Source organism: Pituophis catenifer, unplaced genomic scaffold, assembly GCF_029215685.1.
Source record: "Pituophis catenifer annectens isolate HBS135680 unplaced genomic scaffold, rPitCat1.0.hap2 SCAF_7, whole genome shotgun sequence".
Classification (NCBI taxonomy): domain Eukaryota; kingdom Metazoa; phylum Chordata; class Lepidosauria; order Squamata; family Colubridae; genus Pituophis; species Pituophis catenifer.
In genome coordinates, this window is record NW_027256887.1 from 81,995,736 (window position 1) to 82,023,114 (window position 27,379).

At 44.2% G+C, this 27,379-nt stretch overlaps 1 protein-coding gene across 1 annotated transcript; it reads right to left on the reverse strand.

Moving 5' to 3' along the window:
• Positions 1–593: 593 nt before the first annotated feature.
• On the reverse strand, positions 594–24,945 carry LOC139319952 (solute carrier organic anion transporter family member 1A2-like). Its single transcript, XM_070948036.1, has 12 exons — positions 24,857–24,945; positions 23,170–23,279; positions 17,270–17,416; positions 14,826–14,924; positions 13,184–13,417; positions 11,990–12,154; positions 11,291–11,486; positions 8,863–9,028; positions 7,736–7,920; positions 6,040–6,104; positions 3,093–3,210; positions 594–869 (listed from the first exon to the last, which is right to left on the reverse strand). Exons 1-12 carry the CDS (start codon positions 24,928–24,930, stop codon positions 623–625), a joined length of 1,806 nt encoding a protein of 601 aa, XP_070804137.1. The 5' UTR covers positions 24,931–24,945; the 3' UTR covers positions 594–622.
• Positions 24,946–27,379: the final 2,434 nt, after the last annotated feature.

The following is a 27,379-nucleotide window of genomic DNA, read 5'->3' on the forward strand; positions in this document are numbered from 1 at the left end:
AAATCAGGGGTGGGTTCTACTTACCTTTACTACCGGTTCACAGCGGGGCCGTGTGCATGCGCAGAAGCGTTTTCATGACATCAGGGGTCGATGGGTGGGGCCGCCCACCGGTTTTACTACCGGTTCTATAGAACCAGTATGAACCGGGGGCAACCCACCACTGGTGGGAATGGAGATTTTGCAGAATCCTTCCCCTGCCATGCCCACCAAGCCACGCCCACAGAACCAGTAGTAAAAAAATTTGGATTTCACCACTGGTACTTGGTTGATACCTAGGATGCTGGCAGAAACCCATATCAACCATTAGCACCAGTCAATGGTATTTGTGATGCATTTTTAAATGTTCAGTTGACTGAGTTTCATGTTTAATGAATAAAATAATAATCATAATAATAATCGAATTGCACACATACACACAGAACACCAGCAGATCAGAACCTGGTATTAGAAGTTAATATATTTCTTACAACCTTAACAGTAGAAATGTACCTATTTTAGGTACCAGCCCGCTATTGTCTGGAGTACTAAATGTGTATATTCCTCAAATATTGTTATGAGAAACACAAAGGCATCAAGGCAGCCTACCCCTCATTGCTTTGGGATACAGTTTTTTTTTTCCTCATCAGGCTTTTTGAGGCTCTGAGTTTTCATTCGCTGTTGTTTCTGCTGTCTCTTGCTGGGGATCTGTACATTTCTGAAAAGTGACCGTATCCTTCTGCACAGTTTCTTCGCTTTCTTCTTCTTTGGCTTCCAATTCTAGGTCCTGCCTTTTCTGATCCTTGGCCTGTTTCCTTAAAATGAGGAGTATAAACACACATGGGATGTAGGACGCCCCACGGAGAGCTGATGGCAATCCAAGGTATAACAATCTAGGAAGACAATTTGAACCGCATTAATACAAGGCAATCTTGAGTCACTAAATCCACAACACTATTTCACAGCCAACTGTTGTGGCCCGCCAGCGGCCAGCAGAGCTGGCAGCAGATTTGGACAGTGAGGAGGTTGGGGAGGAACATGGGCCAGTCCTGGAGTCTGGGGAAGGCTCTGATGAGGGCTCTGCATCGGAGACAGAGAGGGGGCCAAGGCCGTATGCCAGTTATCAGCTGCCTTCGGAGTCAGACATCAGTGAGGCAGATGAACAGCTGGAGCCTGTTCCCAGCATGCACATGCACAGAGTTGCCAGACGAAGGGAACAGCTAAAGAACAAGGGTCGACTAGGGAGTAAGGCCGCAGGTGGACGATGAATGGCCCCTCCCAGAGGGAATAAAAGAGGAGCGAAATGGGAGTGGAGTTTGCAGGAGACAATTAGTTGTGACTCTCCAAGGCTCCTTGCCAAGTTTTGAAGATATCGGCCTGGCAGCTCTCCAAGCCAGATAAGGTCTGTGACTGTAAATTCTCCCTTGAAAGACTTTGCTGAAGGTGAATGAGAAAAATTCAGTTTGTTTAATAAAAGGGGTTTGGTCGGGACCAGGATCCTGCTTCGTGCTTTTGGGGGAAGCCTAGGACAAAACTCAACAGATTCCACTTCATTTAAAGGCTTTCGGTTTTATTGGCATTCTGTTTCTGTTTTTTCATAGGTGCTACCACTCACTTTTTTTACTTCAGAATTTTCTTTTCTTTTATTAGTTCACAATATAAAATACAAAAATACGAAAGCAAATAATAGGAAAAATAGGGGAGGGAAAAGAGAAAAGTGTAGGAAAAAAAGGGAAAAAAGGCATTGACTTCCGACTCCCTCTGATGCAGTAGAATAAAATAGTAACATCAAACCTCAACTTTTTATTTTTACATAATAGTATAAAGCAGCCGTTTTCTATAACAACAGAACTATTTAATCATTGTGGGGATTGAAGCGTCTTTCCATTTTTGTACATAAAGTAATCTTGCAGTAATCTTACTGTGTTTCCCCAAAAATAAGACCCTGTCTTATATTTTTTTGAACCCCAAAATAAGCGCTTGGCCTTATTTTTGAGGAGGTCTTATTATTTTGGGGCACGTGGAGGAAGATTGGGCTCTTCTTGCCGTCTTACCTGATTTCCAATTCTGTCTCCCTAACCCTAACCAGAGGAAATGGCGGGGACCGGTTGCGCATGCATTTAAATATTTTGGGGGATGGCTTATTTTCGGGGAGGGCTTAGCACATATGCTCAAAAGCCTAATTGGCCTTATTATCCAGGGAGGTCTTATTTTAGGGGAAATAAGGTATAATATGTGCTATCACTTATTTGTGATTCCTCCTAAAGTGGAATAAGGTACAGGTAGTCCTTGACTTATGGCCACAATTGAGCCCTACATGGAATAACTACATAGAATAACTACCCAAGAAGACAGAAATAAAATTCAAAATTTTCCTCATGGGTTAGAGAGATGTGTTGAAAGGAGGGACTCATTGAGAGTGCTTCATACAGAAAAAGGAGCTCAATAATTTCCTTTTGATATGATGTGGTATGTTGTGATATGATATGATTACAATAGGAATATTTTGCTTGGTAACAATATTTGGAAAAACATCCTAGAATAGTAATTGACTGCAACCTAAATAATATGTTTGAGCAGGCCTTGAGTAACTGCTTTGTCTTCATATCACACTAAGAATTGAATGGAATTCTCTGAATCTGTAGAACAAGATTCAGATAACAACTGAACTGTTGTTCTGTTGTAGAACAACAATATTTTGTTCTACAAAATATTGTAGAACAAGAATGAATGGACATTTTTTTGTTACATCAAATGAGCAATGGACATCTTGTTAAATTAATGTTTCATCTGAAAGAAGATCAAAAGACAGTAAGGAATGCTCGCCTTAAAGCCTTCCCTAATATATCTGTTTGTTTGTTTTATTAAATTTACATAAATGAGAACCAAAGTACAAATCGGTCCTCTTTTCAAGATTCTGCAGTGTAATCCCTTACTTACTACAGTGTGAATCTTCAAGAATCTTGCTTTCTAAGTAGCGAGCCTCTGTGGAGAGACTTGACAGAATGATTCAATCAGACTAGACTAGATTCAATAAAGAAAGGAAAGCTTACAGTAGATGCAGAAGTAGAGGTGGATTATATGAAACAGCAGTGACAATAATCCAATAGCTATACCTGTATTTCTCAGTATCATACATCCGACATGCCCCTATTCCACCACATGTCTTTGTTCCCCATTTCAAACATGTGCTGTCAATCATAGCTCCAAAATAAATTGGTGATGGGATTCCAGCTACATGGGATATGACATAAAGACAAGAAAAGTTTTTTTCAGTTATCAAAGTATTTTGCTGTTTGTGATATATAACTGCCTTCTTTACACTATTCTTTTTATTTATTTATTTATTCATTCATTCATTCATTCATTCATTCATTCATTCATTCATTCATTCATTCAATTTATATGCTGCCTTTCTCCGGAGACTCAGGAGTTCTTCTTTTAGATGGGAGCTACTAGCATCAAGAACCAGTTAAGCATAGTACTTAAGGCAGCAGGCTAAAAACCAGGAGACTGTGAGTTCTAGTTTTGCCTAAAGCACAAAGCCAACTGGGTGACCTCAGGCCAGAAATTGACTTATTCCTTTCGGTCAAAAATTGATGTGCAAATGCTCCAAATCAAGACATTACAAATTCAGAGCAGATATGTCAAGCGTTATGAACGTAAATAAAACATTCAATGCCCTGAATCTGAATTTGGAAGAAAAAAGGTGCATTGTTATTCACATTGTTTTAAGTTTTCTGAGTGTTGTGGTCCGCCAGTAGCCTGCGGAGCTGGCAGCGGAGTTGGACAGCGATGAGGCTGAGGAAGAACATGGGCCATTCCTGGAGGCTAGGGAAGACCCAGATGAGGGCTCTGTGCCGGAAGCAAAGATGGGGGCAGGGCCATCAGGGAGTGATGTGCGGACTTTGGAGCCTCCAGAGGCTGACAGTGGAGAGGCAGAGGAACAGGAGGAGCCTGTTCCTAGTGCACATATGAGAAGAGCTGCCAGAAGGCAGGAGCAGATAAAGCAGAGAGGACGACTCAAGAGTAGGGCCAAGAGATGATTGGCCCCTCCCATAAGGCTTAAAAGACCAGCAACGGCTCTTGGCCTCTTTGCCAGAAAACAACATTGAGAGAATTGCTTCTTGTTTCATTGTATTCATTTCTTGTCGGTGTCTTCTGCTTCTGAACTTTTGCCAAGAAAAGCCTTTGGCAGTTTGCCTAATTATCCCAAGGTCGGTGATAAAATGTGGAATGGTGGTTTGAAGAATTTGCTTTAATTTAGTTTGGATTACGCTGAGAATGAGTTAATTCTCAGCTGTTCTAATAAAGTCTGTTTGTTTTCGAACTGTTTGCATTTAATACTAACTACTTGGGCCTGGGTCACGACACTGAGAACAATGAGAACTTAAAGCAAATCCTTGCTCTTCTGTTTTTGTTCAGGGACAGAAAAGTAGATGAGGTGGTAATCTGTGCTGAATACTATCTACCATCCAATTTCCAAAAAAACAAAATAAAAAAAAATCAAAGAGGATATTTTTCATTGTATATTAATGAAAGCAGAGGTGGGATTCAGCCGGTTTGGTCCGCTTTGGGTGAACCAGTAGTTCCGACCATCAGCTGGCCCCGCCCACCCATCCCGCCCTATCCTGTCCTATATTTCCTTCTTTCTGGCTCAGCTGATTCACGCGGCACAGCTGATTTCTGCACCTCTACTGTTCTACTTACTGGGGCTGCCTTAGAAGGTAAGCAGCTGAGCTTCAAATTGCTGTATTTTGAATGCTGCGCGTAAGCTCGTTAGGCGCGTGTGCATGCGAAGTGCGGGCTCACCGAACTGGTTGTTAAACCAGTTGCATCCTACCACTGAATGAAAGTAATACCCATTTTCAATCTCCATGTCCAAAGGCCATGAATTTTGGATTCACAATCTACTATCATTTCAGAATGAAGCAGGCCTTACTGGATGAAAAGGCAGTAACATGGAAACATGGATCCAAAATGACAGTAGCATATAACGAATGCTATTGAATAAAGGATTAGCAGTACTCTGAACGTTTCAGAGCATGTGGGACCTTTACAGCACCTGTTTGCAACTCCCCAAAACAGCTGCATCTTTTTCAGAGATCACATAACATAATCCCAGGTAAGGTATGTGTATGGTTTGCCCATAATACTATTTAAATGCTTTCACGTACTCCAAAAAAGACCTCCTTCCCTTTGAATCCAAAATTCTATCCAGTCCTTTTGGGTAACATAATTCAATCCTCACATTTCTGGAAGACCAGAAACTTTGTCCATCTTACCTTTTCTAATGGACAACTTAGGTTTAGCTAAACTGTGAGACGTGATTTGGCTTGTTCAGTTAAATGACACTGAGCTTGTCAGCTGAAGAGTTGACAGTTGGGTTTGAGACCCGAGCTCGGATGAGCTCCCATTACTTGCTCCAGCTCCTGCCCACATAGTAGTTTGAAAGCATGCAAATGCAAGTAGATTAATAGGTACCACTTTGGTGGGAAGATAACAGTGTTCTGGGTGCCTTTGGTGTATAGTCAGGCAGGCCACATGACCATGGAAATTGTCTTCAGACAATGAGCATCGTGTCCTAGAGTTGAACACGACTGACAGGGAAACCTTAACCTTTTTATAGTACGTACAGAGCACAGAAAAAAAGAGTTGGAAGGTATCGTGGAAGTCTTCCTCCCTCCTCCAGACTGCTGTTCCACTGTCCCTATTGAAGCATGATCTCAAAACACATTTTCATAGGATTGCTTCACAAGTTAGTCCCAAGGGTTATGATTTCCTCTTACCTATTCCCTCTGTGAAGTGCAGATTAGCATTTAGCACTTAGACTTATATACCACTTCACAGTGCTTTTTCAGCCCTCTCTAAGCAGTTTACAGAATCAGCCTATTGCCCCCCAACAATCTGGGTCCTCATTTTACCCACCTCAAAAGGCTGGAAGGCTGAATCAACCTTGAGCCTGGTGAGATTCGAACTGCCAAATTGCAGGCAGCCAGCAGTCAGCAGAAGTAGCCTGCAGTACTGCACTCTAACCACTGCGCCACCGCGGCTCTCTCTTACCAAAAAGTCTTTCTGTCAGGGAGTGGAGACCAACACCAAATGACTTCTCCTCAGGTTTTAGGGATCTGGAGAACAAGAGCAGTTTTGAGAAATGAATCAGAATATTAATAGCAATAGCACTTTTTTAAAAAAAATTGATTTATATGCCGCCCTTCTCTGAAGACTCAGGGCAGCTTACAATGCGTTAAGCAATAGCCTTCATACTTTTGTATATTTATACAAAGTCAGCTTATTGCTCCCACAATCTGGGTCCTCATTTCACCTACCTTTGAAAGGATGGAAGGCTGAGTCAACCTTGAGCCTGGTGAGATTTGAACTTGCAGTAATTGCAGGCAGCTGATGTTAATAACAGTGCTTTAGTCTGCTGCGCTATCAGGGTTCTTAGACATATATACTGCCTCATAGTGCTTTACAGCCCTCTCTAAGCTGTTTACAGAGTCAGCCTCTTGCCCCCAACAATCTGGGTCCTCATTTTTACCGACCTCGGAAGGATGGAAGGCTGAGACAACTTTGAGCCAGTCAGGATTGAACTCCTCGCTCTGTGGGCAGAGTTAGCCTGCAACACTGCACCACCGCAGCTCATATGTTTGTTGAAAAAAAAAAACAGAGTTGCCTGCACAATTCAGCTCCACTTTTTGTTGATAATTGGAATAGAAATTGGAAGAATGAACAATACATCCTTGAGCTTGCATAATTATTATTATTTTTTTTTTTGCTGCTCCCCATTTTTCTACTGCTGGGCAGAAAAGCTCACAGACCAACCAGGAACATGCAAAATCTCCATTGTTTGCATAAACCATTTTTCTCCTAAACTGGCAGATTCTTTCACTGACCTGCCAAAATATCAGTGGTGAAATATAAAATTTGTTACTACCATTTTGTGGGCATGGCTTGGTGGGGGGGGTAATGTGACTGGGTGGGCGTGGCCAACTTTTTTTTTTTAACTTTTAAAAGCATTTTTTTCTACAACCTTAAGAGGTTGCAGAAAAAAAATGCTTTTAAAAGCCTCTGACGATCAGGCAACTCAGCTGGGATCGTCAGAGGCTTTTAAAGGCATTTTTTTTTTCTACAACCTCTTCGGCCGATGAGGTTGTAGAAAAAATGCTTTTAAAAGCCTCTGACGATCCCAGCTCAGCTGCGCGATCATCAGTGGCTTTTTTTTTTTTTACTTTTAAAAACATTTTTTCGGCTAAAGAGGTTGTAGAAAAAATGCTTTTAAAAGTTAAGAAAAAGCCTCTGATGATAGCATGGCTCAGCTACCTCCAAACCACCCGCCGCCATCGCTACCGGATCGGGCGATCCGGTCCGAACCGGGAGCATTTCACCCCTGCAAAATATGCCCTAAACTATACCTTTATTCCATGGGCTAAAACATTAGATTCATTTTTTCTAACCCAAACACAGAGCAGAATATAGAATAAACACAGAATACAGCATCCAAAATAAAGAATAACAGAGTTGGAAGGGACCTTGGAGGTCTTCTAGTCCAACCCCCTGCCCAAGCAGGAAACCCTATACCCTTCCGGACAAAGGGTTGTCCAATCTCTTCTTAGAAATCGCCACTGTTGGAGCACCCCCAACTTCTGCAGTCAAGCCATTCCACTGATTGATCGTTCTCACTCACAGAAAATCTCTCCTTAATTCTAGCAACCGAGACTAGCTTTTTAAACAGGGTTTGCCCTTCCCCTTTTCTTACCTGATGAGAACCATGTAACCTGGCATGGCTCCAAATGAATAAATCAAACAGCAGATTAAGGATAAAATTAAGAAGTAATGCAGCATTGTGTCACATGTCTTCCCTCTGTTGCACTGCCCTGGCACTGCCGAACCATTTCCCAATAGAAATCCTGGTGCGGAAATGCAGGAACAGTTTGTAAGGACCTGTCAAAATATCAGCAGAAACAATTTAAGGTTGCATTGTGAGTAGCTTGCTCTTCATCTCCAGTGGAGATTGTTGGTGGCATTAACTTAGAACTACGCTGCCTTCAGTCCAGTGGTGGGTTTCAAAAAAATTTACTACCGGTTCTGTGGGCATGGCTTGGTGGGCGTGGCATGGTTTCATGGGCGTGACTTTGTGGGCATGGCAGGGGAAGGATACTGTAAAATCTCCATTCCTTCCCCATCCAGGGGAAGGATACTGCAAAATCCCCATTTCCTCCCGATCAGCTGGGACTTGGAAGGCAGAGAATAGATGGGGGCGGAGCCAGTCAGAATTTTTACTACCGGTTCTCAGAACAAAATTTCTGCTACTGGTTCTCCAGAACTGGTCAGAACCTGCTGAAATCCACCTCTGCTTCGGTCTGACCTAAGCATAGCTCATAAAATCATCTACTACAATGCCCTACCTGTCAATGACTACTTCAGCTTCAACCACAACAATGCAAGAAGATAGGAAAGAAGGAAGGAAGGAAGGAAGGAAGGAAGGAAGGAAGGAAGGAAGGAAGGAAGGAAGGAAGGAAGGAAGGAAGGAAGGAGATTATAATGAGAGTGGGGGTACCGGCCTACCGGAAGTTCGGGAAGGCCCGTTTCTGGCCTCCAGAGGGCCTCCGGAGCCTGGGAAGGCCATTTTCCCCCTCCCAGAGGCTCAAGAAAAGCCTCCGGAGCCTGGGGAGGGCAAAAACACTCCCCCCATGGTGCAGGAGGCCGACTAGGCCATGCCCACCATGGCCACGCCCACCCAGCAGCCAGGCAGAGGACCCCTTGCTAAAAATTTTGAAGTCCAGCCCTGCTTGTATGCATATTGTATCCAAAGTAAGGGCATTACTGCTAAGCTATAGTCATTTGTGTTGGTTGAGGCTGCCTGAAATCTATTGTATGCCTTACTGTGTTTTTCCCAGTTCCATTGGATACACCACATCCAGCAAGACAGGATGAAACATAAGTAATTCCGTTCTCCCCGCAAACAGGGTCCCACATCTTTGTAGAGCAATTGCAGTGACGGTTACAGTCAGCATACAAGTATGCATCTGTGTAGGACAGCTCTTCTATCCTGAAAAACATACACAAAGTTGAAGCAGAACACACATGCCATAAAAGAAAAGAACCTCTTGGAAATGACCAGCTTGGTGGCTTTGCTCAGTGCCAGCTTCACAACATCAAATCTGTTTTGATAAAGACTTATAATGTGAAATTAAGCAAATCCATATCAGATTGGATGATCCACTATGTGGAAGACAATCTTTCAGCCGAATGGTCTACAATTCAACAATTCATGTTGATTGCTTGAATTAGAACGTCAAATCAGTCAGAGATGGTATTCACTTACTTTCCCTACTGGTTCGCAAATGTGAGTGCGCGCGCAACCTCCGCACATGCACACAGCCTTCCACGCATATGCTTTGCTCGTGCATGCAACTTGCATGCATGCAAGTGGCTTCAAAATGTGCCTAAATAGGACAGCGGAGTTGGCGAGGGGGCAGCGAGGTGCGGGCCCACCCACGATTTCCGCTACCAGTTCAGCTGAACCAGTCCGAACCGGCTGAATACCATCTTTGTAATCAGGCCATTTTTTTTGAATCAGACCAATTTGATGAATTGGCTTGGATGCAATTTGCAATGGCTTCCTTCAAGCAACAGAGCAGCTTAAACAAAGAATAAACAAATAAACTTATAAGAAAAAAAGAGCTCTTTTTCTAAGTGTGTACTAGACAAACACTGAGAATACTGTGTTTGTATTGTACAGTACTTCAAATACTAGGAAAAAGTTTGGGGATATCTGTAGCACCTCATAAAATTCATTCACCATGTTTAATAGAGCATGAAGGCTAAGTAGATGTCCCATCAATTTGTGCTAAAAAGCATTATAGGTGGGAATCACACAGGTCAGATTGGTTAGTAAAGAGATTATCTCTTTCCAAAGGACTAGTGGGAAAAAGAGAGTAGACTGAAGCAACAATAAGAGGCTATTCTTCCTAAAAGGTATTTGTGCATTTGGGGAAGGATTAATGCAAAGCTGTCTGCTAGATGTCTTATCAAAAATAGGTCCAAGTTCTCTTATTCATAGGGGTTAAGTCTTGGGTGAGCAATCTATGCCTCAAAAAATTACTTGACCACTAGATGGCCATAGAGAACTAGATGGATATGTAATTGTTTTCCTGCCACCTAATGGTGATCTGGAGTTTTGCAGCCCACATATGGTCAACGTAATTAAACCATACTCTTGCAGTTCTGTGAGATCCTTGGTACTCTCTGTTTTGCAGATGTTTCATTACCCAACTAGGTAACATCATCAGTGCTAGAAGGAAGCAAAACCCTTCTAGCACTGATGCTGTTACCTAGTTGGGTAAAGAAACATCTGCAAGAAAACTACCAAGCTCAAAGAGCACAAAGGACAGCACAGTTCAACACTGAGCTACGAATGTTCTCTTCTATCTTGTAGTTCTCTTGGCAGTAACTGTTGTGGCCCGCCAGCGGCCTGCGCAGATCATGGCTGATCCCGACGAGGTGGAGGCTGGTGTGGGGTCGCGCCAACAGCCTGCACAGCCAGCGCTCGCATCAGACAGCAAGGAGGCTGAAGAGGATGTGGTGCCAGAGGCAGAGACTCAGCCTGGGCCTTCAGAACCTCCAGAGGCTCCTTCAAGTGGAGAGAGAGAAGTGGAGGAGCCTCTCCTCAATGCTCGAGCACTCAGGGCTGCCAAAAGGCAGGAGTGGCTACTCAGGAGGAGGAGGTTTCCTCGAGAGTAAGATTTGAGGATAATTGGCCACTCCCTTAGCCTATTTAAGTCTCATGTAGTTAGTAATTTCTTGCTGGAAACAACGTGTAATTATTACAGACATTTTGGAGAGTGAGTGTCTTATTGTATCTTGTTTTCTGGGCTGGTTGCCAACCTTTGCTGGACTTTGTTTATTCTTGGTACGTTATAACTTTGATAAGGACCATTGGTGTGTATCACAATCCTTGGGAATCCGGAGCTGGGGCAGAACAGTAACATGGACACTTTTTTGGGATGGCCTTTTTCATCTTCATTTTCATGCCAAAACCTGGCAGACTAAATAAATAACAGAATGACAGAGCCTGTTAGAGCCCCTTAGATACTGGAACACTGCTACCATGTTACCCTAGCAAAATAACCGAGTTGGAAGGGGCCTTGGGAGGTCTTCTAGTCAAATCCTCTAGTACTTGAAGGAGACACGGTTTGTTCCTTTTCAAATTCACGAATGGAACAAATGGTTATGGACGGATAACTCCAAATTCTCAACACTACTGTCTCCTGTGAAGCAACCTGGACTAAAAGTTGGATCAGGTACGTACCCTTTATAAGAGACACTTAAACCAGCCACGGAACTGTTCTTGCAGAACATAGCAAAAGCAGAGAAATAGATGAGATATTCAATCAAGGAACTCCAAAACCCTATGTGGGCAGCTTGATATGTGTTTATCTTGAACTTCTTCATCATCAGGCCTCCAAAAAAATATCCAGCACATATGATTGGTAAATTGTAGACACCTAGAATAAGAGACAGCGAAAACCAGGTTATCAGGGTTCCAAGGAACACCCCCAACAAAATAAAGCTCTGAGGCCTGAGGTTCCTCAAAGTTCCAATTTATTAGATGTCATGTTGGCACATCTGGGAAAACCCGAATCTGAAAGCTTCCAGGTTTCCCCCACCCAGCTAAGAGTTCACAGCCCTGCCCCACACCCACAAGTTCATCACATTGTCCAATCAACTCTTCACCGGATACAATCTTCATGCAGTCTGCATCAAACGTGGGCAAAAGTCCTTGAGTACGGAATGTTGTTATGACTAACTTTCTACCGCTCCAACAACAATCCCCTCCCAACTTCCCCAGCTAAAATATGTGGCAGTTTAGAAGCAAAAAGAAAATTGTCTTCCAAAACTGACACGGGTTTTTGATTCCCTTCCAGACCTTCTTGCCAGTTTTGTTGACTCCCGTGTTGACACTCACACTCAGCCACCCCGCATTGTCACACACATCTATTCAGTTTACCTATGTAGAAAATGGCATCCGATGCAGAGATTCCATACTGCTGTTCCAAGTATTTGGGCATAAAAGTAATCATCCCGATCCAAGCGCTGAATTGAAATACGGTAATACAAAGGAAAAGCATGTAAACCTGATTGTGAAATAGACTCTTCAGGTAAGGAACAAAATCTGGAAACCAAACCAAAGAAAAGGATCTCAGCTTCTTTGCAGTCGTTGGTTCCAATGGAAGTTTGGCTTCCTGCACTTTCTCTCCCTTGTGTATATATAGGGATCAATTTGGTCGAGTGGTTAAAACAACAGGCTAGAAACCCAGGAGACCATTAGTTCATGTTAATTTATTATTAAATTATTTAAAGAGTTTCAGTCAGGAAAAGCCCATCATCCATGTGGAAACAAAAGTACTTATGTTTTTCCCCCCTCTTAATTCCGCTTCTCAATTTCGTACCTGATGTGGAAAAGAATGTAACTTTAACTTTGGGTTTTGTAAATTAGATTGATAGATCTTTAAAGGAATGACTTGTTCTTATTATTATGGAAAAGCAAAAAGCTGTGATTTGATGTTAATGCCCTATTCTACTACATCAGAGAGAGTCGGAAGTCAATGCTAATTTTTCTTTTCTTTTCCCTACCTTTCCTTCACTTCTCTCTCACTCTTTCTCTCCCCTTTCATTGCTCTTTTATTTACTTTTGTATTTTTGCATTTTATAATACTTTATAACCTAATAAAAATGTTTGGAGGGAAAAAAAGAAAAGGAAAGGCCGTCACCTTCAGTTCAGTGGTGGGTTTCAAAAATTTTTTACTACCGGTTCTGTGGGTGTTGCTTTGTGGGCGTGGCAGGGGAAAGATACTGTAAAATCTCCATTCCCACCCCACTCCAGGGGAAGTATACTGTAAAATCTCCATTCCCACCCCACTTCAGGGGAAGGATACTGTAAAATCTCCATTTCGTCCCCAATCCAGGGGAATGTTACTGCAAAATCCCCATTTCCTCCCAATCAGCTGGGACTTGGGAGGCAGAGAATAGATGGGGGCGGAGCCAGTCAGAACTTTTACTAGAATTCTCTGAACTATTCAAAATTTCCGCTACCGGTTCTCCAGAATTGGTCAGAACCGGCTGAAACCCACCTCTGCTTCAGTTGTTTTTTAAAAACAAAAAACTTTGGTCCACTGTTTGTTTGTTTGTTTGTTTTGCTCACCCTTGGAAAGTTCGCGTAGTTTTATTTTAGCCTGGCTCGTGTTTTCTGCTTGTAGGAGGGATTTGTTTCTCTTGGCTGTTACGTCAGTGTTGTTTTCCTCTCCTTCTTTTATCAGAGTCTTGGGCAAGAAGCAGAAAGGGATTGCAACAAGGAAATTTGCAAAGGCGCATACTAGAACTCCCAGCCACCAAGCACCGACCCAACGGGCATCCATGAGGTTTATCATCACCTCCTCTGGTGAGAAAGGAAGATTAAGAGTCGTTTGTTAGACTTAGGGGTTATGTGGGGTGCATTTATAGAGAGAGGGAAGATAGAGACAATGGAGAGAGAGGGGTTACCAATGTCTTCATTCTTTATTAATTTTTATCTTCAGCACAGAGCTCCCACTTTTTAAATATTTACTCAGCTTTCTTTCTGGCTTTTAAGCCATTTTTGTGAGCACCGTTTCTCTGAAAATGTGTTAGAGGAAAGGTTCCATCCTTTCCCTGGTGCATTGTGGGGCAAGTGGCCTCGGGTGAAATATGGGAAAGCTAGCACCAGGCTGGGAAACTTCCAGTTGTGTGAACTTCAGCTCCCAGAATTCTCAGCAAAGGCCAAGCTGGTTGGGGAGTTCTGGGAGTTGAAGTTCATCCATCTGGAAGTCGCTAAGAATGAGAAACTTGGCTCTGTGTTTCCCAGTTCTGTGTTTGGCTCTATACTTAACTTGGTTAACCTTAACATGGCATCAGCTGAAATAAATTGTAGCTTGCAGAAATTTATGCTGTTTAATAAAATTTGGTCAGAAAAAGTGCTACTGATTGTTGCTGCCATAGACTAATACTGATTCCCTCCTGCAATAGCTCTTTACTATAATTGTGTGTGTGTGTGTGTGTATGTGTGTGTGTGTGTGAGAGAGAGAGAGAGACAGAGAGAGAGAGACAGAGAGAGAGAGAGAGAGAGAGACAGAGACAGAGACAGAGACAGAGACAGAGACAGAGACAGAGACAGAGAGAGACAGAGACGGAGACGGAGACGGAGAGACAGAGAGAGAGAGAGAGAGAGAGACGGAGGCAGAGGCAGAGGCAGAGAGACAGAGAGACAGAGAGACAGAGAGACAGAGACGGAGATGGAGACGGAGATGGAGACAGAAACGGACAGACGACTGGACAAATGGATGGATGGATGGATGGATGGATGGATGGATGGATGGATGGATGGACGGACGGACGGACGGACGGACGGACGGACAGACAGACAGACAGACAGACAGACAGACACAATATATGTCGTTATGTAGCTTTGCCATATATCAGAGTGATGCTGCTCTCCAGATGTTTAGGGGAACTCTTATCATTTCTAGCCAACATGGAAAGAATTAGGTTTAGGGTTACAAATATCAGGAAAGCCAACCTGGAAGGTCAAAATCAGCCATTTTCAGTGTCATGATATCACTGTCCAAGGTCAGTGATGGATCCATGATGACTCACGTTGACCCTAATAATCAGGCCGCTACATTTCATGACAAAGCAAAGTGAAAATGGTCACTGTAACAACTGGCTTTAAAGGCACTAACGCTCCAAAGTTAGAAAAGTCAGAATGGCATGCATGGAATTCATTTTTCTGGGGATTAACGCTTACAGATTTTGCTGACCAATTGTCTTACCCAGGTTTATGAATCCAATATCCACGTACAACTGGGCACAATAGGAGCCAATCATTAAACCGAGTAAAGGCCCTAAGACAGTTGCTATTTGTAGACAGCCTAAAGGAGTGGGAAAGATTCAAATATATTAAAAGAGTTAATTGCATACATGTACATAAGCAGCCGAGCTGGCACTGCAATGTCAGAACACATTTTTCTGCTTTCCAACAAAGTATCTCGGTGGCGCAGTGGTTAAAATGCAGTACTGCAGGCCACTTCTGCTGACTGCCGGCTGCCTGCAATTTGGCAGTTCAAATCCCACCAGGCTCAAGGTTGACTCGGCCTTCCATCCTTCCAAGGTCGGTAAAATGAGGACCCAGATTGTTGGGGGCAATAGGCTGACTCTGTAAACCGCTTAGAGAGGGCTGTAAAGCACTATGAAGCGGTATATAAGTCTAAGTGTTATTGCTATCTAGATACCACAGGTAATTGTGTGCTGCTCGAAGGAACGGTAGATATTTAACTAGGTTAGTGGCTGACTGGATTATATATAAGATATTGGATTCTGTAAATACATTAATGTAATTGCACATAGTCCTTGAGTTATATCCATTCATTTAGTGACTGTACAGGTAGCCCTTCTATTTACAACAGTTCATTTACTGATAGTTGAAAATTACAATGGCACTGAAAAAAGTGACTTATGACCATTTTTCACATTTATGACAGTTGCAGCATCCCCGTGGTCATATGATTTACATAACAATATTTGACAGCTGGTTCATATTTATGACGGCTGCAGTGTCCTGGGGTCACGTGATCCCCTTTTGCAACCTTCTGACAAGCAAAGTCAAGGGGAAAGCCAGATTCACTTAACAACCATGTTACTAACTTAATAACTGCAGCGATTCACTTAACAAATATGGCAAGAAAAGTCGTAAAATGGGAGCAAAACTCACTTAACAAATGTCTCACTTAACAACATAAACCTTGGGCTCCGTTGTGGTCGCAAGTCGAGGACTGCCTGTATAAAATGATGGCGGCACTGAATGACTGGTACTTGAAATTATGGCCATTGTAACATCCTCATGGTCATATGATATTGATCCGGAGGCTTGGCAATCAGCTCACACTTAATGGCAGTTGTAATATCCTAGAGTCATGTGATCACTATTTGTGACCTTCCCTGCCAGCTTCCCACAAGCAGAGTCAATAGGGAAGCCATCAGGAGGTCACAATTTACCTCAGTAAGTCACTCTTCCCGCCATTTTTTTCTCTCAAGGAGGTCCTGGACTGCAGGCCCCAGCAGTTGGGCATCTGCCCGCCATGCCATACTTGTGCCATGCCGTAATACCCACCCACCTGCCCAGACCTGTGCTGGGTTACAGCACCTACCCACACTCATGCATGCCACAGCAACAAGTCCCACCAATCTGTATTCTATAGCACTCATCTACCACCCACCTACTTGTGAGCCACCTAAGGAGACCCAGCTCTCCAAACATGAGTTCTGAAGTGAACTCAAAGATTCCTTTAATTAGGAGCGCCTGCAGCCCCAGCAAAAAGTTTCTCTCTCACCGCAGGCTAACAAGTCCATCCGGCAGTGAGATGAATAGTTGTCTGCCACATCTATTCATCTCCGCTCCCTGCCTTTTATCCCCAGAGCTAGGGTAGGGCTTTGCTAGCAGCGGTGTCTCTTCTGTCTCAAAGACCGGCCCATAGATTTCCACTGCTCTCCTCTCCTCTGCCTTCTGCATATCCATGCATCAGGCACTGGACCCAGCTGTTCCTCCTCTTCCTCATCAGCCACCTCCAAACCTGGGGGCTGTTGACTGTCCATCTGAGGGCTGACGGACGACCCAGATTCTGCCTCTGTCTCTCTCTCTCTGCCAGCTCCACTCCCTCTCCCCCCTTGGAGCTCTCAGATTGCTGACCCTGACTCCCACGCCTCCTCCTCCTCTGATTCAGTTCCTGGAGGGGACGGCGGCCAACAGGCCACAACAGTGTCGCCATGACTGAGACTTACGATTTCCTTCCAGCTTCCCCATTGACTTTGCTTATTGGGAACGGCAGGAAGTCAAATTCAGAATCACATGAGGTCCTGCTTAAATGACCCACAATTATTGCTTAACAACGGCAATGGAGATTACCGGGGTTGTTGTCGCTAAAACATCATGCTTAATCATTGCATCACTTAACAATGGAAATTCCAGTTCCAACTGCCATCATAACTCAAGGACTACCTGTATAAATAAATTGTATTTCCTTATGAGCACTGGGATTGCACTGGAAATGTACTACTTCAGACGTAGCTAAAGTGAAAAAATCCCAGCATCCTTTGTTGGCTGAGACTGCTGGGAGTTATGATTCAGTACTACAAATTTCTTCCTCCTCGGTTATAAAAGCCTTTCTTTAAAAAAAAAAAAGTTTTTAAAAATATGATACCTGGACACTTGCAGGCTTACCTATGTAGAATGGAGAATTTTCTGATCTTGCAAAATCTTCTACATAGGAGATGCCTAATGGTGTGATGGGTGTTTCACCTATTCCTCGTATTATGTTTCCTATCAGCACAGATACCCACATCAGAGATCCTTCTTGTTCCTCACATTCTAAAAAAAAGGCAAGAATAAGCAGAAACAATAAACCAAAAATTGCGTGAGGAGGCTGTTCATAGAAGTAAAACTGTTGATGCTTTTCATTGATCAGTCAGGAAATAGATGTGTATCAGTAACAAAAATTATGTGTGAATATTGTTTATACGGTATATTGTACTTTCCTTCTTCGTTGTACAAGAGAACACAGATAGTCCTCGATTTACAACAGTTTGTTCAAAATTACAATGAAAAAAGTGACGTACGATTGTTTTTCACACTTATGACTGTTGTGGCATCCCCATGATCAAAATTCAGATGCTTGGCAACCAATTCATCTTTATGACGGTTGCAATATCCCGACATCATGCCATCATCTTTTGGGACCTTCTGACAAAGCAAAATCGACGGGGAAGCCATACGCATTTAAAAACCACGTTACTAACTTAACAACTGCGGAGATTCACTTTACAACGGTGACAAGGAAGGTCATAAAATGGGGCAAAATTCACTTAACATATGCCTCACTTAGCAACAGAAATTTTGGGCTCCATTGCGGTCGTAAGTTGAAGACTACCTGTCATCTGGCTACTATTGGCTTCCTTGCTAACGATTGCATGAATGGCCATTCTGGTTGCTATTGTCAGGCACAAAGAATGAGTTACCGTATTTTCCGGCGTATAAGACGACTGGGCGTATAAGACGACCCCCTACTTTTCCTGTTAAAATATAGGGTTTGGGCTATACTCGCCGTATAAGACTACCCCTCTTCCAACGCACACCAAATAAAAATTAAAAAAACATCAACTGGCTCACCCACAATGTAAAAGCAGCTGTGCTAGACCCAAAATGGCCCCTGAAACAAGCAGGAACCTCACACAGCCCCAAAAAGCCCCAAAAAACAACTTTCACGCTTTACACACACACAACACAACACAACACAACACAACACAACTGGCTCATCCACAATGTAAAAGTAGCTGTGCTAGACCCAAAATGGCCCCTGCAACAAGCAGGAACTTCACACAGCCACAAAAAGCCCAAAAACCCAACTTTCACACTTCACACACACAAAATTCCACATACAGCTTTGTGAGATTTTGTGTGTTTGTGTAGTTAGAGTGAAACACTACAGAAACACACTAAATCTCAGAAAGCTACACAAATATTATTTTATTTTATTTTATTTTTATTTTTATATGAAAGCTAAATTTAAAACTTCCTAAACTTTAAATGGCTAGGTCTAAAAAAGAACTAAAAAAAAACCCAATTAACTATTTTTTTTTAAAGATCCCAAAGGGGAAAAAAACTTACGTACCCAATAGAACAGGGGTCTCCAACCTTGGCAACTTTAAGACTTGTAGACTTCAACTCCCACAATTCCTCAGCCAGCTTTGTTTTGCTGGCTGAGGAATTCTGGGAGTTGAAGTCCACAACTCCCTGCCTGCTTGGTTGCAGGCAGGGAGTTGCTTGCTGATGGAATGGATTCAGGCAAGCGAAGCAAGGCAAGCAGCTAAGGCAGTGGTTCTCAACCTTCCTAATGCCGCGACCCTTTAATACAGTTCCTCATGTTGTGGTGACCCCCAACGATAAAGTTATTCCTAAAACCATCAAAAATATGTGTTTTCCGATGGTCTTAGGCCAGGGGTCCCCAACCTTTTGGACCTCAGGGACCACCAACTTCATAATTTTAAATTTCGCAGACCACTAATACGAATCCAGTGCCCCGCTTGCTGAAGCACCTGGACTCCCAGTACGGGATGGGGTCCTTCAGGCACTCTCCATCCTCTCTGTCTCTCTCTCTCTCTGTCTCCCACTCTTTCTCTCTCATTCTCTCTTTCTCTCTCTCTCATTTTCGCTTTCTCTCTCTCTCCCTCTCTTTCTTTCTCTCCCACTCTTTCTCATTCTCTCTTTCTCTCTCCCCCCCTCTCTCATTCCCTTTCTCTCTCCCCCTCTCTTTCTCATTCTTTCTTTCCCCCACTCTTTCCCTTTCTCTCCCCTCTTTCTCATTCTTTCTCTCTCTCCCACTCTTTCTCTCTCATTCTCTTTCTCCCCCCTTTCTCTCTTTCTCCCACTCTCTTTCTCTCCCCACACTCTCTCTCATTCTCTCTTTCTCTCTGTCCCCCTTTCTCTCCCCCCCACTTTCTCTTTCTCCCTCCCGCTCTTTCTCTTTCTCTCTCTCCCCCTCTTTCTCTCTCTCCCCACTCTCTCCCTCTCATTCTGATTCTCTCATTCTGATTCTCTTTCATTTTCTCTCCCTCTCTTCTCATTCTCTCTCTGATTCTTTGGTTCTCTTTGATTCTGTCTCTTTCTCTGTCTCTCATTCTCTCTCTCTCACTCTCTCTCTCTGATTCTCTCTGTCTCTTTCTCTCATTCTCTTTCATTCTGTCTTTCTCTCTCTTTCATTCTTTGTCTCTTTCTCTCTCTGTCTCATTCTGATTCTCTCTTTCTCTCTCATTCTCTCTCTCTCTCATCTCATGGGCCAGCCAGTGTCTTGGGGCTGAGAGGAAGTCAAGCATCTCCCTGAGAGACTGAGGGCCGGAAGAAGTGTGGGAGCGAAGCACTACTTGAACTTGTGCGGCATGAGCATTCCGCCTTGGTATATTTGTGTCAGGAGTGGCGCAAGGCAGCCTTTGTTTCCTGCTGCCTGGCACTCAGAGTGGTAAATAGCGTCTGATCCGGAGAGCTGCTGGATTTTGCTCTCTAATCCGGCTGCCAAATCGGCCCCCTGCAAACTCTCGTCTCTCAAGGAGCGCTCCCTGAAGCGGGGCTGGAAACTTTGGTTGGACTGCTTGAGAGAGGAGAGCTTGCAGGGGGGCGATCTGGTGTCTGCAACGGAGAGCGGCATCCGGCTTTTTCTCTCCGCTGTAAGAGCGCTGTAAGAGCGGCAGCCCTCATCTCCTAATGCTTGGGACTGCAAAATCCAGCTGCTCCCCGGACCAGTCACCATTTACCGCTCCGAGTCCCAGGCAGCAGGAAACAAAGGCTGCCTTGCGCCACTCCTGACACAAATATACCAAGGCGGAATGCTGCTGCCGTACAAATGAAAGTAGTGCTTCACTCCCACAGCTTCCAGCCATCGCAAACACCACTTCTTCCCGCTTCTGCCGCCCCCTCCCCCACCGCCACAACAGCACCATTCATTCCGGATGGCGAGGGCTGCGCTCGTTTTTCTGTATTGCACCACCATCAAAACCCCTGTGAAAGGGTTGTTTGACCCCCCCAACCACTGAGCTAAGGTAAGCAAGCCAGGAGAATGCGCTGCGCACTCCCACCCTTTGCCTGCGAGCCCGGACGCTGATCCGGACGGCTGCAGAACGAACTGGGCACTGGCTGTCATGACTTTTCTGCTGTGCGGGGTTCGGCACCTGGGCTCCCGGGGTTTAAGCCTCTGGGCCAGCCCGTGCTGCTCCATGATGTTCGCTTCGGGCTCCTTGGAATTGCTGCTGGGCGCTTCTTCCCGTTGGGGCGATGGTGGGTGGCTGCGAGCCTGGAAGAGGTGGTGAAATGCAGAGCAATACCTCGTGGGGAAGGAGTCCGCCGTGGCTCCCGCAGTCCACTCACCATCGCCCCAACGGGAAGAAGCGCCCAGCAGCAATTCCAAGGAGCCCGAAGCGAACATCCTGGAGCAGCACGGGCCGGCCCAAAGGCTTAAACCCCAGGAGCCCAGGTGCCGAACCCTGCACAGCAGAAAAGACATGACAGCCGGTGCCCAGTTCTTTCTGCAGCCGTCCGGATCGGCGCCAAGCCAGGAAAGTGCGCTGCGCACTCCCACCCTTCGCCTGCGAGCCCGGGCGCTGATCCGGATGGCTGCAGAAGGAACTGGGCACCGGCTGTCATGTCTTTTCTGCTGTGCCGGGTTCGGCACCTGGGCTCCCGGGGTTTAAGCCTTTGGGCCGGCCCGTGCTGCTCCAGGATGTTTGCTTCGGGCTCCTTGGAATTGCTGCTGGGCGCTTCTTCCCGTTGGGGCGATGGTGGGTGGCTGCGAGCCTGGAAGAGGTGGTGAAATGCAGAGCAATACCTCGTGGGGAAGGAGTCCGCCGTGGCTCCCGCAGTCCACTCACCATCGCCCCAACGGGAAGAAGCGCCCAGCAGCAATTCCAAGGAGCCCGAAGCGAACATCCTGGAGCAGCACGGGCCGGCCCAAAGGCTTAAACCCCAGGAGCCCAGGTGCCGAACCCGGCACAGCAGAAAAGACATGACAGCCGGTGCCCAGTTCTTTCTGCAGCCGTCCGGATCGGCGCCAAGCCAGGAAAGTGCGCTGCGCACTCCCACCCTTCGCCTGCGAGCCCGGGCGCCGATCCGCTTGGACTGCGGGAGCCACGGCGGTGCTGGCCGGGCTGGGTCTGGTGCGGTGGGCGGAGATGAAGGAGCAGCCTTGGCGGTAGCAGCAGCAGCAATTACAACGGGAAAAGCTGTGGGGAAAGGAGGACGAGGAAGATCTGGCAAGGCGGTGCGAGCACTTCATGGCTCCTCCGGTGAGCGGATTGCGAGAGCTGCGCGACTGGGGCGGAGACATGCGAAGTCGCATGGGGCTTCTCATAATGGAGACGCAGAGCCAGGTGTGCAAGGCGCTGGCCCAGGTCGACCGTGGCGCCGCTTTCACCGTGGACTGCTGGGAAAGGAAGGAAGGTGATCCGAATTCCGGGGTAGAGTGGGGACGCGTTCCTTTCTCGTGGGCCCCGCACTGCCTGGCACCTCTTGTAGGTTGGAACTAATTCAGAGTACAGCTTCCCCTCAATGTTGCCGGCGCTCCCAAAGTGTCATCGGTCAGCGCCAGCAACTCAGATTCGGGTACCCGGCGTATAAGACGACCCCCGACTTTTGAGATGATTTTCCTGGGTTAAAAAGTCGTCTTATACGCCGGAAAATACGGTAAGTTCCAGTTAAGAAGATTTATTGATCAAGCCTACACACAAGAATCTAGTCAACTAACGTTCAGCATTAAAATGGCACTAGTGTTAACGGAGTTCAAGAGGTGCTGGACTTGGAGTATTTGTGGACACATAATGATTTTAGGCTTAGCCCTCTCTTGACTCTGCCCTCGGGCTCTGTCTCTACTTCTCCTACAGCTATTGGCTGAGTTGCTATAATGTCACAGAAGATCCAGGAAGCCAAATGATAACAACTGTCAAATTCAACTGGACTAACGTTAATTAATGCTATAAAGTACAAAACACTATCTAAACACTATATAAAAAAGATGTTGAGACTCTAGAAAGAGTGCAGAGAAGAGCAACCAAGACGATTAGGGGACTGGAGGCTAAAACATACGATGAACAGTTTCAGGAACTGGGCCTGGCTAGTCTAGTGAAGAGAAGGACCAGGGGAGACGTGATAGCTGTCTTCCAATATTTGAGGGGCTGCCACAGAGAGGAGGAGGGTCAAGCTATTTTCCAAAGCACCTGAAGGCCAGACAAGGAATAATGGATGGAAACTGAAGAAGGAGAGATTCAACCTGGAAATAAGGAGAAATTTTCTGACAGTGAGAACAATCCACCAATGGAACAGAAGTTGTCTTCAGAAGTTGTGGGAGCTTCATCACTGGAAGCTTTCAAGAAGAGCCTGGACTGTCACCTGTCAGAAATGGTGTAGGGTCTGCTTGGGCGGGGGGTTGGACTAGATGACCTACAAGGTCCCTTCCAACTCTGTTAATCTGTAGTTATCCGTCAAACAGGCTTGTTTAGGCTTTAGTTGCTCTGATCTCCTGCTACCACTGAGACAGGGAAGTAATGCAGAGGAAGCTAAATGGACCAAAAGGGGAACTTTACCTTTTGAAGGTAACAGGGGAGATTGGAACATGTCACTTTGATTTGCAAGGCAAACTGCCATACTTGAAGTAGCATTTTCAGAAGACGAAGCAGTGTTTTCATAGTGGTACCTGTGAATCAAAATAAATTGTTTAAAAAAAGTAGCACTAGGGTGCGTTCATTCTTTCTGTGTGGGTAGGGGAGTCCATGGGCAACCTTTAGTAGAGAAATTCAGGGCATCATCTATTCATTCATCTATTCAACAGAATCAGAATCTGTGAAGATTGATTTAATGGTGGTCCTGCAAGAGACTAACATTTTTTTAAGGGAGCACAGTTGTCCACAGAGAACAAATATGAAGTACTCAAAATAAATCATTTTGCATCTTTTGCACACAGTGATATTAGGATGAGTTATAACATCATCACTTGCACTGGATACCTTTGGGGGAATGTGTATCAGTCTACAAAAGGAAATATTTATTTTTTATTTTTTATTTTTTTATTTTGCTTTAATTTATATGCCGCCCTTCTCCGGAGACTCAGGGCGGCTTACAATGCGTTAAGCAATAGCCTTCATACTTTTGTATATTTATACAAAGTCAGCTTATTGCCCCCACAAACTGGGTCCTCATTTCACCTACCTTAGAAAGGATGGAAGGCTGAGTCAACCTTGAGCCTGGTGAGATTCGAACTTGCAGTAATTGCAAGCAGCTGATGTTAATAACAGTGCTTAGTCCACTGTACTACAGGCTCGTTAGTAATATTGATACTTACTGCTTGGATATATTTGACTTTCTGATCCTATCTCATGGGAAATATTTACTGAATTATTTATTCCTCCAAAGGTATATTTACAAAATTAGCAACTCAGAACAAGAACGAATGGAGATCATCAGTTTTGGGGATGCGGGAGAAGGAGGAGGAGATGACAAACAATGCATTTCAATGACATGACACAAACCACACAGCTGACATCTACTGTTAAATATAGCTAAATATAATAATATGCAAGTATGAAAGGCAAGTATGAGGGACATGGTGGCTCAGTGGCTAAGATGCTGAGCTTGTCGATCGAAAGGTCGGCAGTTAAGTGGTTCGAATCCCTAGTGCTACATAAAGGGGTGAGCTCCCGTTCCTTGTCCCAGTTTCTGCCAACCTAGCAGTTCGAAAGCACGTAAAAAATGCAAGTAGAAAAATAGGGACCACCTTTGGTGGGAAGCTAACAGCATTCCGTGCATCTTTGGCATTTAGTCATGCCGGCCACATGACCATGGAGACGTCTTCGGACAGCGCTGGCTCTTCGGCTTTGAAACAGAGATGAGTACCGCCCCCTAGAGTCGGGAACGACTAGCACATATGTGCAAGGGGAACCTTTACCTATGAAAGGCTACATTTGGTGTTGTGACGACACCACACACATTTTGTCATTGTCACATCGTATTTACAACATATTTGCAGCATCCCAGGGTCATGTGACCTTCCCAACCAAGTCAATGGGGCAAGCTGGGTTTACTTAATGACTGTGGGATTCAGTTAACAACCACAGGGATTCACTTAGCAACCATGGCAAAAAAAAAAAAAAAGCTCATAAAATCAGTCACAGGTCCCTTAACACCTACTTGGTCAGCAATGGAAATTCTGGTTCCAACTGTGGTTGTAAGTCGAGGACTTAGCCATGTGAGAATTAGATAAGATTAGGAACTTACCTCCCCATTAGAAAATGAGGCAGTGCTATCAAAACACATCCCAAGCCCATGGCTGCACATCCAAGGCCAATCATGCGTGGCCTGTGAAGTTTTGATCCCAAGTAACTCACAAAGACAATCACCAGCAGGTCCCCTGTAGAAATAAACTAGGTCAGATTAATTTAACAAATGGAAGGATTCTGAACATTGAAGGGCATGATTTGGTTTACGGTTGGCATGCTTACTTAGTGTATGATAAAAAGGTGGATAGAGCATTTAAGAGCCATATATTGAGGAATGCTTTACTGCGTGTCTGGAAGAAATATCAGTATAACTTAAATGAGAAGATACCTATATGGACAGTACCCAGGCACGCAATAGAGAACACAAGTATAGAAAGCAGGCAGGATGTAATTACATATACAGATATTCTTAATATGGAGGGAGGTATATTAAAATTAAAACCTTTGAATGTGTTGAAAGAGGAGAAAATAACTCAAACTTGGTTTCAGTATGTACAACTTCAAGCCAGATGGAGAAAAGATCAGAAAATTGGTATTATACAAAGCGATGAAAATTTAATAAAACAAACTAGAGACCAAAGTTCAATGCATATAAAAAGATTATATAATATATTGATAGAGATAGTTTCGGAAACAGAGCTAGTTAAAGATTGTATGATAAAATGGGCGCAGAATTTTGAACAACCAATAATGATGGAAACATGGGAAAAAATATGGGTAAGAAATGTGAAATTTACACAAGCGCAAAACTTAAGGGAGAATTTTTATAAAATGTTTTATAGATGGCATCTAGATCCAAAAAAATTATCTTGTATGTACCCCAATGTACAATCAAAATGTTGGAGATGTGATTGTGAGGATGCTACATATTTCCATATTTGGTGGACATGTAAAAAGGTTAAAGCATTCTGGATAAAAATTTGGTGGATCCTACAAAACATTCTTAAAAAGAGGTTAAAATTTATAGCACAGTTGTTTCTGCTGGGTATAGTTACGGACTGTACGGTTATAGAGACTAATTTGATTTTGAATTTAATAACTGCAGCAAGATTGTTGGTGGCACAATATTGGAAGAAGCAAGATCTACCTACAATCCAAGAATGGACAATGAAAATAACAAACCTAGCGGAGATGGCAAAAATTTCAACAAAGCAACAAAGTTGATGAGGGGAACAGAGGCTAAAGCAAATAAAGAACAGTTGCTGGAACTGGGTATGTCTGGTTTAATGAAAAGAAGGATCAGAGGTGATTTATATTTATTTATTTAAAACTACAAGTTTGTGTCCACATCTCTGACTTCATTTGGACAGTTGCTGCACAATTCCCTGACGTTATTTATTGCAAACACCTATCTCCAAGGCAGTGGTGAAATCCAAATTTTTTTACAACTGGTTCTGTGGGCGTGGCTTGGTGGGAATTGTGTGGCTCAGTGGGCGTGGCTTTGTGGGCATGGCAGGGGAATGATACTGCAAAATCCCCGTTCCCTCTCCACTCCTGGGGGAAAGATATTGCAAAATCTCCATTCCCTCCCCACTCTGGGACCAGCCAGAGGTGGTATTTGCTGTTTCTCTGAACTACCCATAATTTCCTCTACCGCTTCTCCAGAACCTGTCAGAACCTGCTGGATTTCACCCCTGGGTTAAATTATTTATCCCTTGAGAGAAATTAGTGCTAGTCTTCTAGGCTAAAATAGATGAAGCTAAAACATATGAAGAATGGTTGCAGGAATTGGGTATGTCTAGTTTAATGAAAAGAAGGACTAAGGGCTGATAACAGTGTTCCAATATCTCAGGGACTGCCACAAAGAAAAGGGAGCCAAGCTCTTCTCCAAAGCACCTGAGGGCAGGACAAGAAGCAATGAGTGGAAACTAATCAAGGAGAGAAGCAACCTAGAACTAAGGAGAAACTTTCTGACAGAACAATTAATCAGTGGGACATCTTTCCTCCAGAAGTTGTAAATGCTCCAACACTGGAAGTTTTTAAGAAGAGATTGGGCAGCCATTTGTCTGAAATAGTATAGAGTTTCCTGCCTGAGCAGGAAGTTAGACTAGAAGACCTCCAAGGTCCCTTCCAACTCTGTTATTCTATTCTATTCAAACCATTGGACAGGTTCCTCTATTTTCTTACCCATTTCGAAGGCTCCATTGATAACTCCAACCAGATAGGCAGGGATGTTGAAACGCCTCTCGATCTGAGTCAGCATGCTGTTTATGTACGCCCCACTCATAGTTTTGGTCAGATAGGCTAAATATAATAATATTAAAAATACCTAGAAGGAAATGAGGAAAATCAACAAGGAATTAATCGCACCAAATTTACTGGCATGTAAAGTGTGGGGTTGTTTCCCATTCAATGGATTTGGGCTGGGAACAATCTCTCTCTCTCTCTCTCACACACACACACACACATACACTTTTTTAAAAAAATCTACCTTATAAAGTTTCAAGGACAGATAAAATACAAAATAACAGAAAAAGAAAGAAAAATAGGGGAAAGGGGCATGAAAAGGGAGGAAAAAAGG

What these genes read in the sequence shown, in the direction of transcription:
- LOC139319952 (XM_070948036.1), bottom strand. Translation starts at nt 24,930, where the DNA reads ATGATTGGCCTTGGATGTGCAGCCATGGGCTTGGGATGTGTTTTGATA. An exon ending in TCCCCTGTTACCTTCAAAAG is followed by an intron (nt 17,417 to 23,169) that starts GTAAAGTTCCCC and finishes CCTTTTTTTTAG; the next exon opens with AATGTGAGGAACAAGAAGGA. An exon ending in TTAAGTGTCTCTTATAAAGG is followed by an intron (nt 9,029 to 11,290) that starts GTACGTACCTGA and finishes TATGTTTTTCAG; the next exon opens with GATAGAAGAGCTGTCCTACA.